At 55.0% G+C, this 17969-nt stretch overlaps 1 protein-coding gene across 1 annotated transcript in view; it reads left to right on the top strand.

Moving 5' to 3' along the window:
• The window catches only part of GDPD5 (glycerophosphodiester phosphodiesterase domain containing 5), an 86207-nt gene that overhangs the window by 43125 nt on the left and 25113 nt on the right, over positions 1-17969 (top strand). Inside the window, exons 3-4 of the mRNA XM_090265516.1 lie at positions 2273-2449; positions 17824-17927. Of these exons, the coding sequence (XP_090121642.1) occupies positions 2333-2449; positions 17824-17927 (221 nt within the window). The 5' untranslated portion in view covers positions 2273-2332. The remainder of the gene's footprint in view (positions 1-2272; positions 2450-17823; positions 17928-17969) is intronic.

Genomic DNA, 17969 nt, shown 5'->3' with positions numbered 1-17969 from the left:
GGCTGTGTCCATGAAACTTTATTTACAGACCCACTGAAATTTGACTCATATAATTTTCATGTGTCACAAATGTGTTCTTGTTTTGATATTTTTGCCATTCTTAGCTTGTGGGCTCTACAAAAATAGGTGGCTGGCCGGATATGGCCCATGAGTTACCATTTGCCAGCCCCTGGGTTAAAGCAAGGCCCCTAAAGCCAGACGGCCCGGCTCTGCTGGGTCACCTACAGCTAATGGCTATATCTTTCTGTGCTTCAGATTTCTCATCTGTAAGATAGGGGTGGTGATGATAACACATACGGACTGTAAAATGGTGCAGTCACTTCAGGAAACAGCTTTTGCCAGTTCTTCTAAAGGTTAAACTCTATGACCCAGCAATTCCATTCCCAAGTACGGACCCAAGAGAAATGAAAACATATGTTCACGTAGAAGCTTGTTCACAGCAGTGTTACTCATAACAACCAGAAAGGGGTCACAGCCCACATGTCCACCAACTGATGAGTGGGTAAAAGGGCATATCTGTACAGTTGAATAACATTCAGGCCCAAGGTTTCATGGATGAACCTTGAAAACATTATGTTAAGTGAAAGAAGCCAGTCACAAAAGAGCATATATTGTGTGATTCCATTTATAGGAAATGTTCAGGCTGGGCACATAAATAGAAACAGAAAGTAGACTAGTTGTTGTCAGGGCTTGCAGGGTGGGAATGGTGTCCACAGAGGTGCAGGTGACTGCCAATAAGTCTGGAGCTTTTGCTGGGATGATGAAAATGCTTTGGAATTAGATAATGGTGATGTTTGCACAACTCAGTGACTATCCTTAAAAGTGAATATGCTAAATACTGAATTGTACATGTTAAAGGAGCACATTTTGTGGTGTATATATTATATTTCAATACAAAATAATGATAATACTTACCTCATAGGTTGTTGTTAGAGTTAGTGTGTGGACAACACTCGGAATGGTGCCTGGGGCATAGTAAGGGCCTGCTTATGCCCTTCATTGGTCCTGTGAGGGTTCTGAGGGGTCACTGTGTCTGTCCTGTTCACATTGTCTCCAGGGCCTCGAACTGGGTCTGGTACAGAACAAGTGGCTTCGAGTTCTGGAGTCCCACAGACCAGGCCTTGAGTCCTGGCTCCGTGGGTAAATCATTTTGCTGCTCTGAGCCCCAGGCTCCTCATCTGTAAAATGGAACAATAATAACAGTGGTGCTGAAGATCAGATGATGCCTGACATCAGGGTGTGTGAGGGGCCCAAGACAAGGGCCATTGGCCCAAGCGACCAACTCGGAGCCTTAGCAGGTGTCTCCAGGGCACCAAGTAGGGCTGGGGCAGTTGCTCCTGGTGGCAGCAACTCAACCCACAGGACACCTCTCATTGTTCTGCCAGCCTCCCACGGCCACACTGGGCCGGGTTTCCCTGAGCCTGAAGGCATGAACATGTTAGGGCACCAGACTCCCAGAGGTCCCACAGCCAGCCAGCTGTGTGACCAGGCCCAGGCGCTGCTCCTTCTTCTCTCTGGGCCTCTGTTCAGTTAGTGGACAGGTTTAGGACACAGTACCTGACCCCCACCCCCACCCCCCGCCCCGTGACAGTGAGATGGAACAATGGATATAAAGTGTTCACACAGTGCCTGGAATATTTTAAGTGTTCAATACATGTCAGCTTTTATGAGAATGCATTTTAACATATTTATTTGGGAGGTTCTATGTGCTAGGCACTGTTCTAGTGACTGGGGATACAGCGGAGAATAAAACAGACAAATTCCTTGCCTTTATGAAACTTACATCATAGCAGGATAGGCAGACAAGAAACACAATAAGTAAATGATGTTTGAGAACATAATCAAGAAAATAAAGGTGAGACTGGCTGAGAGTATGGGAAGGGGTTGCAGTGCTAGGGAAGGTGACCTGGAGGTGTCTGGCTGAGACACGCATTTGAGCAAAGACCTGAGGAGAGGAGGGGAAGGAGGGAACCATGCGAGGTTCTAAGGGCAGAGGCAGCAGCTGCAGTGTGCTGGGCAGGTGTGGCTGTGGGGATGGTGGGGGGAGGGTATGGATTAGATCAGGGGTGGGTGGCAGGGGACTGTCCTGGGAGACCTGCAGCCAAAAGGCGGGGGGCGGGGGGGGGGGGCTCTGACGCCAGATGAGCCTGAGAACCCTGCAGGGATTGGTGCAGAGGCTGACCCGCCTGACCTAGGCTGCAAAGACTGCTGCTGTGCCTAGGCTGATTCTCTCCCCCTCCCCTGCCTCACAGCCCTGTGCTTTCTCCCACAGGACCAGCCTGGGGCCCCCATGGGCTCCTGAGGGCCGGGCACCAGGGCCTCAGGCACGAGCATGGTAAGACACCAGCCGCTGCAGTACTATGAGCCCCAACTGTGCCTCTCCTGCCTCACAGGCATCTACGGCTGCCGCTGGAAACGCTACCAGCGCTCCCATGATGACACCACACCGGTGAGCCGCCTGGGACCTGGTGACAAGGATCTAGGGAGCCCCAGAGTCTGGGGGGAGGGGTGTCAGCTCTGTCATTCTGCTCTGTGACTCTGGACAGGTCAGTGCCCATTCTGGGTTTCAGTTCTACCTCTGTGAAATGGGCCCATGATAATTCTTGAATCTGTCTGACCAGGTGGGTAAGGCCAGTCTGTTGTGGATGTACCCAGCTGTTAACTCTCCTCTGACGGCATAGGGTCTGGGTTGCCCCTGAGGTCTGGGCAGGGAGGGGTGTTCCAGGAGGGGCACTCCAAGAGGACAGGGTCATCCCCAGGAGGACAGAAGTTCTCAGCTTCCTGGCAGATGAGGACAGGCAGGTGAGCAGGTGGGATGACGGGAGGGGAGGGTGAGGAGGTGGGCCAGGTCATCCGGAGCCTGGGAGCTGGCAGGGCTATGGCCTGGCACCAGGGCCCAGTCACCTGAGCCGCAGGCCCGCCAGAGCTGGCGACAGGTGCTCAGCCAGATAAAGAAAACCTCCTTCAGCGTCAGCTCCCCAGGACAGACTCCGAGTGGCACTCCACCCCTGGGCGCTGTCAGCCGGTGGCTCTAGTTTCTTTTCCGAAGGAACCTAATTCCTTTAAGAAGGAATAGAGAGGGAGAGATAGTGTCCACCTAAAAGATTTGCTTCCTGAAAAACAACTTTCTTCTTCCCTCCTTGTCTGAACAAAGAAGCCAGCTTCTAAGTCCAGTGAGCCCCAGAACAGGAGTGGCAAGGGTAGGGGTGGCTGCTAAGGTCAGAGGGCAGGCATCGCAGGGCTGTCTGGATGGGGAGGCTGGGGAACCTTGTCCCTGTCTGATCTCCTTCTCTGCCTGTGATGGTGAGGGACAGAGTGCTAGACTAAATCAGGAGCCGGGGTCCCTTTCCTGATGCATGGCCTGTCCCCACTCCCAGCACATGCCAAGCTTAGGCAAGGGAGAGGGAGGGGCCTGTCCAAGGCCACAGAGCAGGGCCCTGCATTGCTGGGACGGCAGTCCCAGTCTGTCTCTCTGCCCCAGGCCCTGCCTGCCGCAGCCTTTCCATCTTCTGTGGGCACAGGGTCTGCCCCACAGGAGTGCAGTCTGGGACAGCAGAACCAGGCAGACCTCAACATCCAGTTGTGCCTCTTCTAGTTGTACTGTTGATATAAGAAATATCCAAACCTGTAGAGAATTTTAATATGATTTTATTTGAACCAAACTGATGACAATGCTGGGAAGCAAGGTCTCAAATGCTTTGGAGAATGAGTTTTAGAGCTTTTATGCATTTGAAATTAAGGAGGGAAGATTATCGGAGGGTGGAAGAAAGCAAGGTGGGGCTTGGACTACAGGATAGTTAACAAGATGATGTGCTCCCTTGAGGTCAGTTCTGCTTCCCAGGGGTCTGAAAAAGAGGCCTTGTGAAGGCATGTTAACCTAACTGCACAGGAATAAGGGACAGGGCCTGCTTAGGGCAAAGATGACCTTTAGTTATAGGCCTGGGCTGTGACTACTCACCAGGTCCTGCCCAGATAGGAATTTCTGATCAGATCACCCTGTGAGGTTACTGTCGGTTAGGTGATCACAGTGCCCCTTTCTTGTCCACAGTATGTACTTGACTTTTAGCTTTCTCACCTGTGAAATAGCACACATGCCTCTCAAGGAGCTGCTGGGCGGATGGCATGCAGTAACAACATGAAGCGACCAGCACAGCGCTAGCTGTGACTCGTCATTCAGGCCAGTCATTCCTGAGTCACACGCCTTGGCCTCTCCATCTCTGAAAGCGAAGAGGGGTTGGGTTGAGACTTTAGAATTTCTTGTCCACTCTGCTTGGCTCCGAGCTCCACTCTCCCCAGAGAGTGGGCCAGGCAGCAGGCCCCCGCATCGGGGAAGGCAGGCAGCAGGCAGCCTGCACTCCGCGTGTCCTGCGCCGGGCGCTGACACCTGACCACGGGCTAGGGGTCACGGCCACCATTTTACATTGGGAGATGGAAGCTGGTCGTCAGTGACTGGACCCGCTCACATAGCCACTGAAGGGGAGAGCTCAGACCTGGCCCCAGGCAGTGCGGATCCAAAAGCTCTTGGTGGGTGGGGAGACAGCTGAAGCTAAGAAAGGGAGATTAGAACGGCTGAAGTTCCTTGGCTGTTGGGTAGAACCTGGAGGAAGGTGTGTCTTCTGGGACACTCCCAGCTTCTGGTGGGCCCAGGGCCAGCCAGGCATCCGTTGTGGAGTCAGAAAGTGATGGGTCCCAGCTGTGGCCAGCACAGGGCCCAGAGTGGAGGAAGTGGTGGGCTGAGGCAAGTTTTGAGCTGACTGGGAGCTGCAAATGCCAAGGTCTGGGTACCAGGTATGGGGCAACAGCAGGAAGGACCTCAAGAGGCCACAAGCCAGCTTTGCTGGGAAAGGGAACAGGGCTTTGCAGGGCCTCTGCAGAAAGGGCTGAGCTCACCTCAGGTGACCCCGAGACTCCCAGCTACAGATGAGCACCCTCCCCCTTCCCTGTCACTCACTCCCCGCCTGCTTCCCCTCCCACTTCCTGGGCTCCAGCCTCAGCATGCTCACCCTTTCTCTCTTGTCTCTCTCTCTCCCCTCTCTTCTCTTTCCTCTCCCTAGTCCCTTGGAGACAGCTGGGTGAGGACAGTGATGGGGTGCTGGGCTCTCTGGCCTGACACAGTGACGGGAACAGCCATCTGGTGTCTCAGAGTCAGGGCTGGAGCAGAGAAGGTGCTCTGTGCATTTTGCGGAACAGAGCGAGGCCCCCGAGTGAGCTCTGGGAGCGCAGGTTGGGGTCAGGAAAGGAGAGCCACCAGGCCTGGGGGTGGAGGAAAGGACTCGGCAAAGGGACGGGGTCCAACTTTGGGCCTGTGCCTCTCCTCATCCCCACCTTCCTCCTTCTCTGGGGAACCCCAGGCACTGCCTGCCTTCAGGTCCTCTTGGGGGACCCCTCTCCCCTGCCCCTGCATCTCCCAACTCAGAGAAGCCCGGGGTCAAGTTCTTCTGGGCAGCGGGCCTCTCTGGGCCTCATATGTGAAGTGGGCGGCAGAGGGCTGGTGAGCCACAGCAGCCGTTCCCTCTCAGCAGGCTGTGAGATGATGCGTGAGAGTGACGGTTCACGCGTATGGGGTCCCTGTTGTCTTCAGGGAGCATATGGCTTCCATGCATTGCCCTGTTAGCTGATGTAAGACCCCTGTGGGGCACGTTTCATTGTTGCACCCCTTTATGGATACAGAAATCAAGGCTTGACGCCCTGTCACACCTGGAGACTGGGACAGATTGGCAGCAGGAGCCTCAGGACGGTGGAGGCTGTCAGGGGGGACGTATGTGTCTTGCATCTGCGTGTTTTTGTCACAAGAGCTTGCAAGAAGGAGAAGAAAGGAAGGGCGGGGAGGACTTGGGAAGTTGTCTGTTAGAGGAGGAGCACTGGACCCGGCGTGCGTTTCGGACAAGATGGGGAGTGTCTCTAGAGCACGCTAGGATCCCGCCATGTTTCCCAGGCTGGGGCCTGGCCCTGCAGCACTGGGTGGATCCTGGGGAGGGTGAAGGACGGAGGGCAGAGAGCTTGAGAAGGAGACCCCTCCTTGCCATCTGTTGGAGCTAGCCTGCTTCCTTCCTGCCCCGAGCCTTTGCTCACCCTCTTCGCTCCCCACAGGACACACTGGACAAATAAGGAAACAGGAAACTGAGGATGGAGAGGTGAAATGACCTCTTCTCCTGCCCTCAGCCCAGGGGGTGGAGGAGCCTGGCAACAGGAGGACAGCTCACTCAAGGCCTAGGAAGAGGAAGCAAAGCTTTTTATAACCGGGGATAATTAATCGGTTGTGTTCTGTGACTCATTATTCTCATGCTGCCAATGAAGGCCTTGGCAGGACAGAAGACAGTTCTCAGGCCAGCCCCACTGGGCCCCATGAAGATTATGCGGCTCTGGGAGGCAGCGCAGTATTAAAACCAGCCTCTCTGCAGCAAGAAGGATATAGGTCAGATGCCTGGAGGAACTTCCCAGCCCAACACACTGAAGGAGACAATGACAGTCAGTTCTCTTGCACTTCCCTGGTAAGCTTGCCTTTGGAAGGCTTTGAGCTTGTTTGACCCCCTGCATCTTACGGTTGGAGCTCCGGGAAGAGTAAGTGATTCATGCAAGCTGAGGGGTTGAAGGCACAGCCCACACTGCCCTTGCTTGCACCCCCAGTCCTGTGCCCTCTCCCCTGCTCCACACCAGTCTTTTCTGGGAGGCACTGGTTACTCAGTCAATCAACAAACCTTTCGTGATGCCTGCTGTGGGCCCGGAGGCCACAGGTGTATCAGACCTGGTCCTCCTTTCCTCGAAGGGCCCCCAGGCAGGCCGGGGAGCAGACGAACAAGAACAGACACACCCAGACCACCCAGGTGATCACTGCTGAGGCTAGGAAACCCCAGGCAGGGAAGCTTGCCTGAGCTGGTGTCTGGGAGAGTTCAGCAACCTCGTGCCAGAGTGGGGAGGGGTTCCAGGCAGGGAGCTGTGCGTGCAGGATTGTGTGTTTGGGAGCTGAAAGCATTGGGCCCCAGTGTGGCTCCAAGAGGAGGATAGGAGGGTGTCGCCTGAGGTTGTGCTGGGGAGCCTGCACTCATACTGGGCGGTGGGAGCCCAGTCAGACTGGGCTGTGTGAGGACCACTCTGGTTAAATCAAGGAGAATGGGTGCTGAGGGGCCTTGGTGGAGGTGGGGAGGGCAGGGAGCCAGGTGAGGAAGGCTGAGGTCTCAACTGGGGCTGGGGGATGCAGGGAGGCAGTGAAGGGAGGGATTTCTAGAGACACCTAGAAGTTCTGGCTCAATCAACAGACTGGCTATGAAAGAGTCCGAGAGTCTCTGATGGTGCCTCCGTCATCCCATGATTTCCAGCCCAGCTGAATGAGGCCATCATTCTGTGCCCAGGGGTCAGTGAGAGGGAGAGTGGCCTCAGTAGAGCCCAGCAATAGTGCAGTGGGGGTGGGTGGAGCACAGACAAGATAAAACTCCCTGCCCCAATTGCCTGCCTCCTAGGATGGAAGCAGTAAGACACCTGCTGTGGGGAAATCCACTGGCAACTCCAGCCCCCACCAACTGCCACACACGCACGCACATGCACACATGCACACGCCACTGCAGCCGTCCCAGAATCACCTCACCCTTTCACAGCACCTTGCCTTTGCTCAGGCCATCCCGCTGCCTGGAATTCTCTTTGTCTCTGCTTCTCAAGGCTGGTTCATTGAAAATGTCTATTTCTAAGAAGTGCCCCCTTCCCCAACCAAAAATGAGTCAGACCTTCCCCTCTGGGCTCTCACAGCACCTCCAGCTTGGGCTGCCCATGTGGATTGTGACTTTCTGTGTCTCCAGCTAGATTCTGAGTGTTTTTTTTTTTTTTTAATTTATTTTATTTATTGATTTTAGAGAGGGAAAAGAAGGGAGAGAGAGATGTTAATTTGTTATTCCACCCATTTATATATTCATTGGTTTCTTCTCGTATGTGCCCTGACTGGGAATTGAACCTGCAACCTAGGCACATGGGGATGATGTGCCACCAACTGGACTACCCGGCCAGGGCTAGACTCTGTGTGTTTTGAGAAGAGGGCCTGGCTCAGAGGGGTGGCTGGGCAAAGACCGGAGGGATGCCTGAGCCCTGAGATGAAGAACAAGTGAGGAACCATTTGGGGAATGCAGTACACTGCCATCCTGCCATCGGCCTTACTGTGTGGAGAGGCAGGACCCCACTGAGCCCACTGGTGTGGGGGTGGTCTAGAGAGTACAGAGGTATGCTGCATTTCCCTGCCCCTGGCTGGGGCTGGCAGGGAAGGGTGCTGACTCGGCTATGGGACCTCCCAGGCCACTGAGGTCGGGCTCTGCCAGTATGCAGGATGATCCCAAGATGGCTCCCCACCTCCCTGTTCTATGATAGGGATGGATGTGCGGCAGGGAAATGTGGATCTAACTTGTGAATCAAGGTGGGCTTCCTGGATGAAGCAGCCTTTGGGACAAGGTGTGATTGAAGTCAACCAGAAGCACCTGGGTAGACATTCCTGACCAAAGGGGAGCTGCATGCAGTCTGAACTCTACCCTGCTTCCTCTGGGGACTCAGTGTGTGACCATAGGCAAGGCCAGACCCTCCCTGGATCTCAGCTAGCTTGTGGGTTAGATGCAAATACAAATGCATGCCCCAAGGGTCCAGTTAGATAAGAGACACCAATGTGCCTCTTTCCTGTACTAGAGAGACCACCGCTCCAACCTTGGGGAGGCGTGTCCTACCTACACACTTGCAAAGGGATGGCTGTTCCTTCTTCAGTGCTTTGGGGAAAAGAGGCACAGCGGGTCAGGGAGGCACCCTCTGAGCTTCAGTTCTACCACTTCTAAATGGGGAAGATAAGGCCTCATTTTATCCTTTAAACCTTACAAGGCTGCTAAGAGGATAAGAAAATGGAGATGATATTGCATCCACGAGAGAGAGGACAGGCTGACAGAGCGCCGGGTTGTGCCAGCACAGGGAGCTGAGGATTTATCTCTGCAATAAAGCCATGCTGTTTCTGGCCTTCGGGGGATCCCTGCACCCTGAATGCAGCCGAGGGTGCCTGGCATGGCCATGCTATGCTCCTGGGGAAGCGTCTAAGCCTTATTCACATTCCTGACACTTTGGCTGCTTAGGGAGCGTGGATGGAGCAGGATGACGATGGTGGGGGACCAGCAGTGAGGGGAGGCCACCCACAGCCCTGCAGGGCCCTCTCATGGGCTCCAGGATAATCTCTCCTAAGGGCCCCCAGCTCTTCTGCTCAGATCTCCTCCTGGGCTGACGCAGCCCACCAGACGAGGGGGTGGGGAGTTGGAGGGGGGGGAGCCCTGGCACTCCAGACTGGGCCTGGTTCCATTCTCCTGCCTAACGAGTGGCCCTGAGTGCCCCCCAGCAGCAGAAGGGCAGACAGAGACCTAATTGCCCTGCTCTCTGGAGCCCAGAAAAATAAATCCAGCCTCTTAGGCTGTCAGGGGCTGGCTGGGGGGTGGGGATTCTAATCCCTTTGCCTGCTGTCCTGTACCTCAAACCTTCCTAGGCCGCCCCTCCCCCACATCTCCTGTGTTGGGGCCAGAACAGTCCTGCCAGGGCCAGCCCATCTCTCCCTTCCAGGAGCTCCCTGCACTCACCCCAGCTGACATTTCCTAGACGCCCCCCCCCTGCCCCCCCGTGCATCAGTTCCCCCAGTTGTAACTTGATCAGGGTGAAGCAGGCTGGTGATTGGAGGAACTGGGTGCCCAAAATCTGGCTTGCAGGTGGGCAGACTGGATGGGTAGGCACCCCTCCTTCTCTCTCCCCAGTGTGGTGCTGTGTGTGCCGAGGGCAGAGCTGGACTCGGGAACCTCGAAGCAGGGCCAGGAACGCAAGGGTGGCTCGGGGGCAGAGCCCGGCCATGCCAAAGGACCTTTGCCAGGCAGAGCTGGCACACGGTGACGGCTGCCTCGGGACAGACTAGACAACCTAGAAACAGTCCACACACATCCAAGAATGTGCTGTGTGCTCAATGAAACCGGGAGTTATTGCAAATATCACAAACGGTGTAGGGACAGCGGAAGCATCCGTTTGGTGCAAGTAAAATTAGATTCCTGCCTCTCACCTCAAACCAAAATAAATTCCAGATGGATTAAAATGTATTTTTGTTCTATTTAGGAAGCATACATTAGTTGAGAAAATTCAAACAACTCAGGAAGATATAAAGTAAAAGAAATTCTAGTCTTAATGCTTTAGTGATTAGGCTTTCAAACCCCTCTCCACACATGTAGATATCCATATGCAGCTATAGATAGATGGATATAGAGATATGGGTTACAGATTTCAATGTAAACAATAAAGCCAGGAAATTACCAGTGTAAAGTATAAATTAGATATATACTCTTGGGCCACCTTCCTTAAACAGGATACCAAAGGCAAAACCTATAAAGGAAAAGAGAGATAGATTTGACTGCCTAAAAACTTAAATTTTTATCCAAGAAATTCCATAACAAAATTAAAGTCAAATGATAGAATAAAATATACATATGCTATATATGAAGATTAAATCTCTTGCATAGAGAAAGCTTTTATAAGCCTGTAAGAAAAGAAGCCATTTTCCCCCAAAGAAAACCTGCCCGGTTCTGTGCTTTTGCACCTCCCACTCCCTCCCTCTGCCTGAATTGAGGCTCCCTAACTTTGTCTTCCTAGAAAGCCCATTTCTTCCAGCTTTGGCATCTCTTCCTCTTGGAAGCCCTCCAGACCTTCCCTGCTCCCATAACGGGCAGTGTGCGCCTAAGCTCCTATGTTTACCCTATTCATCATGTTCACTCCTAGGACTGGAGTTGCCTCTCGGTCAGTCCATCACCTGTGTGAGTTGCACAGAGTGGAGTCCAGGCCTGATTTATATTCCAGTGCCAGTGTGTGGAATGACTGGGAGAGAGTGGTGGCGAGGACATGGAAAGGAAATGCTAGAATTTAGTGTGGTGTAGGGTGTGAGGGAGGGGTCTAGTTGTATTTTTTACCAAATAGATGTCCAGATGTTCCAACAATATCTGTTGGATTCTCTGTCATTTCTGTACCAATTTACGCTATACAAGTCCTTGCCCATGTTCCCAGACCATGACCCTGCTCTGGGTGTCTGGACCTTTACAGGACAAGGCAAGGAGATGTCTGAAATCTTTTCTGAGTCTGCAGTTCCAGGGGTCCTGACCTGGCACTGCCTGTGACTTACTCTGTGACCTCGGGTGAGGCCCTGCTCCTGTCTCTTCCCTCAGGCAGACAAGCATAGTTACATGTCCTGCTCCTTGTTGCTTTGGAGCAGTTGGGACTGGGGGCAACCAGACCTGAGTGTGAATTCTAGCTCCACCATTATGTTTGCTCTTTGTGATTTGGGGCAAGTCACTGCCCCTCCCAGAGCCCTGGTTTCCTCCCACTATCCTGCCTGCTTTGCAGAGCTTGGACGGGATGAAATGAGGTAAACGAGAAGGGAACTCTTAGGAATCTGCTCCCACCCCCCACTCTGTGACAAGCTCACAGAGGGCTCTGTCCTCCATGGCCAACAGTGCAGGGCTGTGAGACAAGATGGGGAAGCCGCCACGTCAGGGTCTTCCTCCTCCATCTGTGCAGGCTCCCAGGACTGCAGCCTGCAGAGCCAGACCTGATCTCTGTGTCCACTGACCCAGGCGCCCACCCTGGGCTGGGGTGGGCGATCTGCTGGCTGTCCTCAGCAGCCAGGAAGGTTTGGTGTAGAGCAGAGGGTGAGGGAAGACTTGATCACTATCTTCACGTAATTAAAGGGCTGTCAGATGCGAAATGATAATTACAGGAACGATCGTGGATTTGGCGACCTACAGCTTACATCTGTAATCTTATTTGGGCTTGGCAGCCCTCCCGTGAGGTAGAGGTGATGTCATCCTCATGAACAGAGGAAGCTGAGGCTTGATGTCCTGATTGATTGGCCTGCAGCCACATGGCTAGTAAATAGAAGGGTTGGCTCTTGATTGTATTCCCCCATGCCCTGGTTGTTTGACCTCAGTATTCCTTGCTCTTTGGGGGACTTGTTCTATGTGGTATCAGCGAACCAGCTGCAGGCAGATTCTGTTGCATCTCAGGGAGGAATGGAGGGGAGGGAAATAACTCATACTACCCTCTCATTACCAGGCACTGTGCAGGTCCTGCTGGTTTGTGCAGCATGCCAACCCTGCTGTCCCCATTCTACAGAGCAGGAAGCTGGGCACTCAGACAAGATAGATAAATCTCTTCTGCAAGGTCACACATTTAGTAGGTAGCCGGTATGGGATTCAAATGCAATGTTGTTACACCCCCAAATGCAGCCCCCCCCATCTGACTGCTGTCTTGGAAGAACTTTTGGTCCCGAGGGATGACCAGGCAGCATCCAGAGGGAGCATGCCCATCCCTGGAGCTGCAGGAGCTGAAACAGGGCGAGCTCCTATCCTGCAGGCTGTAGGGGCAGTCTCTGCTCAGGGTGACAGATGGGGAACAGGAGTCCAGCAAGACAGCCTTGGCTTTGTGACTGTGGATCTGAAGTCTGAGATGGTGCTAAGGCCAGGGAGGTGGCTCCTGCTCAGGTGCTGTCCTGATGCGGGGTTCTGGCTCCAGGTTCTGTTTGGGGACCCAAGGGAGGTGCTCCAAACCCTGCAGTGTCCCCAGCAGTGGGAGTGGCGTCTGTGCATCCTGACCCGAGGTGGTGGTCTGGGGCACCACCGCAGCAGCAGGTCCTGTGCCTGTGTTTCCTGTGTAGGGCCAGGGTTTGTGGCTTCAGCCATGCTCTGTGACTATGTGAGCCCCACTGCTAATAAGCTCTTGCCACTGGTTTTCTCTGAATTCAGTGGGCTCTGGGGTGGGTGGGACAGAGATGAAACGGGCTGAGGAGAAGACCTGACAATCAGCATGAGACAGCGACATGGAGCGGGGCTTCAGGGAACCTGGCACACTGGTCCCTGCAAGGATGGAGGGTCTCATCTTCCTGGAAGGTGCGGTCAAGAATTGGAGGAGATGAGGCTGGGGGCGGGGCTGAATGCCTGCAGCCTCTGGGATGAGTCACAGCCGGTCCACTCCTTCCCCAGCTGCTCGCAGCCTCCTCCTCGGGCCTGCTGCACCTGCCAGCTCAGGAACCCTGACCTCCGGCCTGCTCCAGGTGGCTGCAAGGCTCTGAAGGAAAGGGGCTGGAGTGTCACAGGGGCTCCTTCCCTTGGTTCCATGGAGCCCCCAGGCTCAGCCTGATTGTATGTCTGGACTTGGATGATGGTCTTGCCCACTGGTAGCCCTGAAGCCTCCTTGCATGACAGCTACCTTCACACATTTTTCTGTACCTGAGCACTGCCTTGCACCCCACAGGATGCACCCCTGTCCTGAAGAAGTCCACAGCCCTGTACATTGATTCTTATTATGCCCCTACTGTGTGCCACTTGATGTACATCACCTCATTTAACAACACCCTCCGTGCCTGGGCTGTTTCCACTCTGTAATACAGAAAGTGGTTGAGGGTGACACTGATGGGACCCCAGAGTCTGTGCAGAAGGGATCAGGGAAGGGAGGGCTTCTCCATGGAGAGCGAGGTTTGGTGGGGAGGGAGAGGGGGTAGCAGAGAGAGAGGAGACAGGAATCCCAGTGAGCCGAGCTGGGCCTGGGTGGCCATACTGGTTCCAGAGGGCAAGGCCGGGTTTTGGGGAGAGACGTGCGGGGCTGGCTCCCCAGGAGCCCGTAGGGACCACCTCCTGTTGGGATACCTGGGTTCACTCCCACCTCTACTCCTCTCCCACCCGGGGACATTGCTCAACCTCTGAGTCACCTCCACTCATCTACATTGAGCCTTTGTGCAAATTAGCAAAAGACGCCCCTTCCCCAGGACTCCTGACTGGCATCTGCTGGAAAATTGTCAGGACAAACATGCACATCCATGGTAACCACGATGTAAGTGGCACTTTCTAGTGTTGGGGTCCACGATGTGTTCAGCCCTGTACGTGGTGGCTCTTCTCTGGGTTCAGTGTCTTCATTTGCTCTTGGATGGGGCTACAGACCCATAAAGAAGTATCCTCCCACCCCCTGGGCATTGTATGGACTGGGAGAGGTGAGTGAGGGCTGGTGGAGCCACCGTCCCTCCTCTGGCTTCTCAGCCCTCATCCCCTCGTCCCCTTGGAGCAGGCTTGGTCACTTGAGGAGCTGCTGAGGCCCCTCTCGTGCCGCCCTGACAGGGACTGCTAGTGCCACTCCCCATTCGGAGCCTCTTTGTCGGTGGAGCTGCTCCCCAACCCCCACTTCCTCCTACCAGCTCCCTGCTTTCCTTTCCCCCTCTTCCAGCCCCTGCCATTCAGGTTTTTCCTCTGATTGTTCTTAGAATGACCCTGTCTCCCTCCACACTGTGTTGCGGCCTCTTCATCCCCATCCATAGGCTCCCTGTGGCCAAGGCACCTCTGGCTTCCAGCTTCCAGGACAGTTAGTGCTGGGTGGCCCCCAACCCTAGCTCATCCCTAATTCTGGGGTTCCTAGTTCCTTGTTTCTTGGGCCCTACTTCCACCCCTGCCATGCCTGGGTGCCTCACTCACCTGTCAGCTCTACCCTGGTCACACTGGCTGGGGCCCGAAGGCAGGGCAGGGTGGCCCCTCATTCCTACCCTGTTCTCCCTGCCCCACTCTCAGGATCTAGCCAGGTGAGGACAGTGACCTTAGTGTATAAGACCTGTCTGCCGTGGGCCCTCCTGACACCTGTGGTCTTCCTGGCCACCTGTCAGCATAGCCCCTGGGTCCTACTTCACACCTTATCACAGGACATCTCCCGACACCTGTGGCACTATCCCAGGCCCCTGGGCCCACTGCCTGTCAGTCTCTAGGCTGCTTGCCTGCGACAGGACCCATCATAGACTGATGCTCAGCCCTCACCCAGGCCCCTCTTAGAACCTTGTCTACCGGTCAGAGCACAGTGGCCTCGTCCTGCTGAGGGAGAATGGTCTCTGGACAGATGGCCACTCACTACTGTCAGCTCAGGGTCCACAGAAGACCAAGGCTCCTCTGTGGGGTGGGGGTGTGGTGGTAAGCCCCCAGTGATGTCTCTCCTGCATGGGCATACTCATTCAGGGGTAGGAGAAAGGGTGCATTTTCTCACCTTCTGTTTCATTATCAAATCTTAAGTTCCCACCCACCCTGGGAGTATGAAGACCACCCAGATTTTGAAGGCTCTTAGTATAGCAGGGAGACCAACATGTAGAGAGACATTATAGAGCTGCAGGGTGTGTGCTGGAATGGATGTGGGTGCAAGGGTCATGGGGACTCTAAAGGGTTGGGAGTCTTCCTGCAGGGTCCAAGAAGGCCTCAGGGAGGGGGAGTGTCTGCCCGTGGCCAAGACGGAGGGCATGGCTCTTGCAAAGGCACGGGGCTCGGAAAAGTCTGTTTTGAGGGACAACGGGTGGCTCAGTGCGTGGTGTGTCAAGTGAAGGTGTGGGGCAGAGGTGGCGGCGGGGGGTGCAGAGGTGAGCCCGGCCTGAAGGGCTCAGGCCAGTGGGACTCTTGAGCTGGAGCATGACATCACCAAAGGTGGATCAGTCTTGGGAGACCCAGGTGTTTAAGTTGGCCTGGGACCCGCTAGCTGCACTCTGCAGGAAATGGGTGCAAATTAATTCTTATTTGTGAGCAAATAAGAACTGGAGGTAGTAGGAAGGGGTGCTGGCTCAGGAGTGCCAGTGTGGGCCAGCCCCTCTGGAGTCAGGGCCCAGCCACCAATGACAGCACTAAACTGGGGCCCTTCTCTGCTCCACCAGACAGTTCCAGCCATTCTCTGGCTGGTGGCTGCCAGGGTCCTATTGCTCCAGGAGGGCACATGGCTTGTCTGGTTCTAGCCTGGGTTTCTCCTTCCTGCACAAGGCCTAGCCTCGCTGGGCCTGGAACTGGGGCTCATGCCGCTCTGTGTCTGGGTGGGGCAGACACCCGCGGCCTAGTCTCTGAGAAGTCACCCTCCCCACCTGCTGGAAAGATGGTTTCTTCAGGGCATTGGCATCTTCATGTCTCTGTTTATGTACAAAGTGGGGCTAAGCAATGCGCCTGGCTCTGCATGTAACAGCGAGTGGAGGAGGCTGCTCTGTCGCCCAAGCTCCAGCCCTCCTGCCCAGGGCTAGGCCTGCAGAAGTGCCCAGAGTCATGGCTCATCAGGGTTCGCGGGCCTGCCGCATACTGGGGAGAGGCAGAGCATGCTTATTGATGCACTGGGAGAACACTGCCTGCTTGCCAGTTCTGAGCACTTGGCTTGGATTATCTCATTTAATTTCTTGTCAACCCCATGGATCAGTACTGTTATTGTCCTCATGTCACAGAGGGGAAACGGAGGCACAGAGCATTAACATCAGCTTGCGATGCCTGAGGTTATACAACTAGTCAGTGGTGGACAGGGAGTCCTGCTCCAGATGCTATGCATCCCTGCTCCGCTGTGGCGCCTCTTGGCAGCGCAGGATGGAGGTACCCTGGGCAGTGAGTGAGCTCTGCCTCCTCTTCTTCCAGTCATAAATACTGAGGGAGTGGAGGCAGGCTCAGCCCCTGTCCTTGCAGAAACCAAGGGGACACAGGATTGTCGTCTGGAAATATGGTCACAATGTACAGAGTACGAGTTTAAAGACGGGGATGCTGATGCTGTGGGAGCACCAAGGAGGGAGCATGGTGGCAGGGGCAAAGTTCAGGAAGGCTTCACAGAGGAGGTGACATTTGAGCTGACCTGAAAGGTTAACAAGGGTGTTAGGTGACCCAACCCAGTGGGGTGGCCCTTCCGGAGTGAGGGCAGTGGTGGGGATATATGGAACTGGAGAGGTGGGGGTGCGCAACATCCCAGAGGGGGCCCCCGCTTGGCTAAGCAGTAAGGAACCATTGGGAAGGTGAATTGGTATTAGAACTGTAGCTCCAGGGCCGGCTGTCCTCTGTGGTGGAGGTGAGTGGCAGGGACCCTGGTAAGGGGCCTCCTGAGCAGCGCCCAGGTGAGGGAGAGATCGCTTCGCTGCTCCAAGCCCTCCCTCCGTCAAGGGAGGGTGGTCTTGGTTCTCTCCTGCACTGACTTCCCCTTCAAGGGCCGTTCGTTTGTCTTGATGACCTCAGCAGCTTCCCAGAGAGCAGGATGTCCAAGCTTGTTGTGCTTCTGAGATAAGGGGACGGATGAAAGCAGGGATAAACCTGAGGGCCCAGCGGAAGTGTCTGCAGGCCCCTGAGCCAGCCCTTTGGGAAGCAGCAGTCGGGGGTCAGCAGCTCCCACCCTCCCCACTTCCACTCCTATAGGAGACAGAGGGCTGGCCTGGCCCAGCCTGGAGGGGCCAGTGCCTGGTGTGGGGGACAGAACGCTGCATTTCCTCAAGTTGCACAGTATGTGTGTGTGTGTTGGGGGATGGGGGTTGTCTTTAATCCCCCACTAACTTGCTGTGTGACTGAGGCACGTTGCTTTGCTTCTCTGGGCCTCAGTGTTTGGGGCGGTGGTGGGGAAGAATACCTGCATTGCAGGCCTGTGTGAGGAGGGAAAGAGATGTGGGATGTGACATCTTCACACACTGCAGGTTACCGTGCCAGTGGGAAGGCTCTGGGCAGATGTGGCCTTTGCTCCTGGGGCCATTGCCAGAATGGAGAGACTGATGTATACTGGAAAGGCCCCAGGCTGCAGCAGAGAGGGCCCAGCTCTGGGGTGGACCCTGCCCGCTCTCCTAGCTCCCACAAGTTTGTGCCTTCAGGCTCTGATGTTGGAAGGTCACTTCCCTTCTCTGAGCCTCAGGTCCCTACCAGTGTGAAGAGGGCACTAACCCTGCCTGGCAGGTTTGGCTACAGAGGGAGAAAAGGTGGGCACATTCAGGTGGGTGGTCTGCAGGGGCAACCCCAACCCCTGACTGCACTTGACCCCTTTCCTGCTTTGCTTCTCCAGTGGGAACGCCTCTGGTTCCTGCTCCTCACCGTCACCTTCGGCCTCACGCTCACTTGGCTCTACTTTTGGTGGGAAGTCCGCAATGACTACGATGAATTCAACTGGTAAGTGGGGGCAGGGGATGGGGCCTGGGTCCCTGGGATCCA

Source organism: Furipterus horrens, unplaced genomic scaffold (assembly GCF_987537825.1).
Source record: "Furipterus horrens unplaced genomic scaffold, mFurHor1.1.pri manual_scaffold_2, whole genome shotgun sequence".
Lineage (NCBI taxonomy): Eukaryota > Metazoa > Chordata > Mammalia > Chiroptera > Furipteridae > Furipterus > Furipterus horrens.
This window is presented reverse-complemented; position numbering and strand designations above follow the sequence as displayed.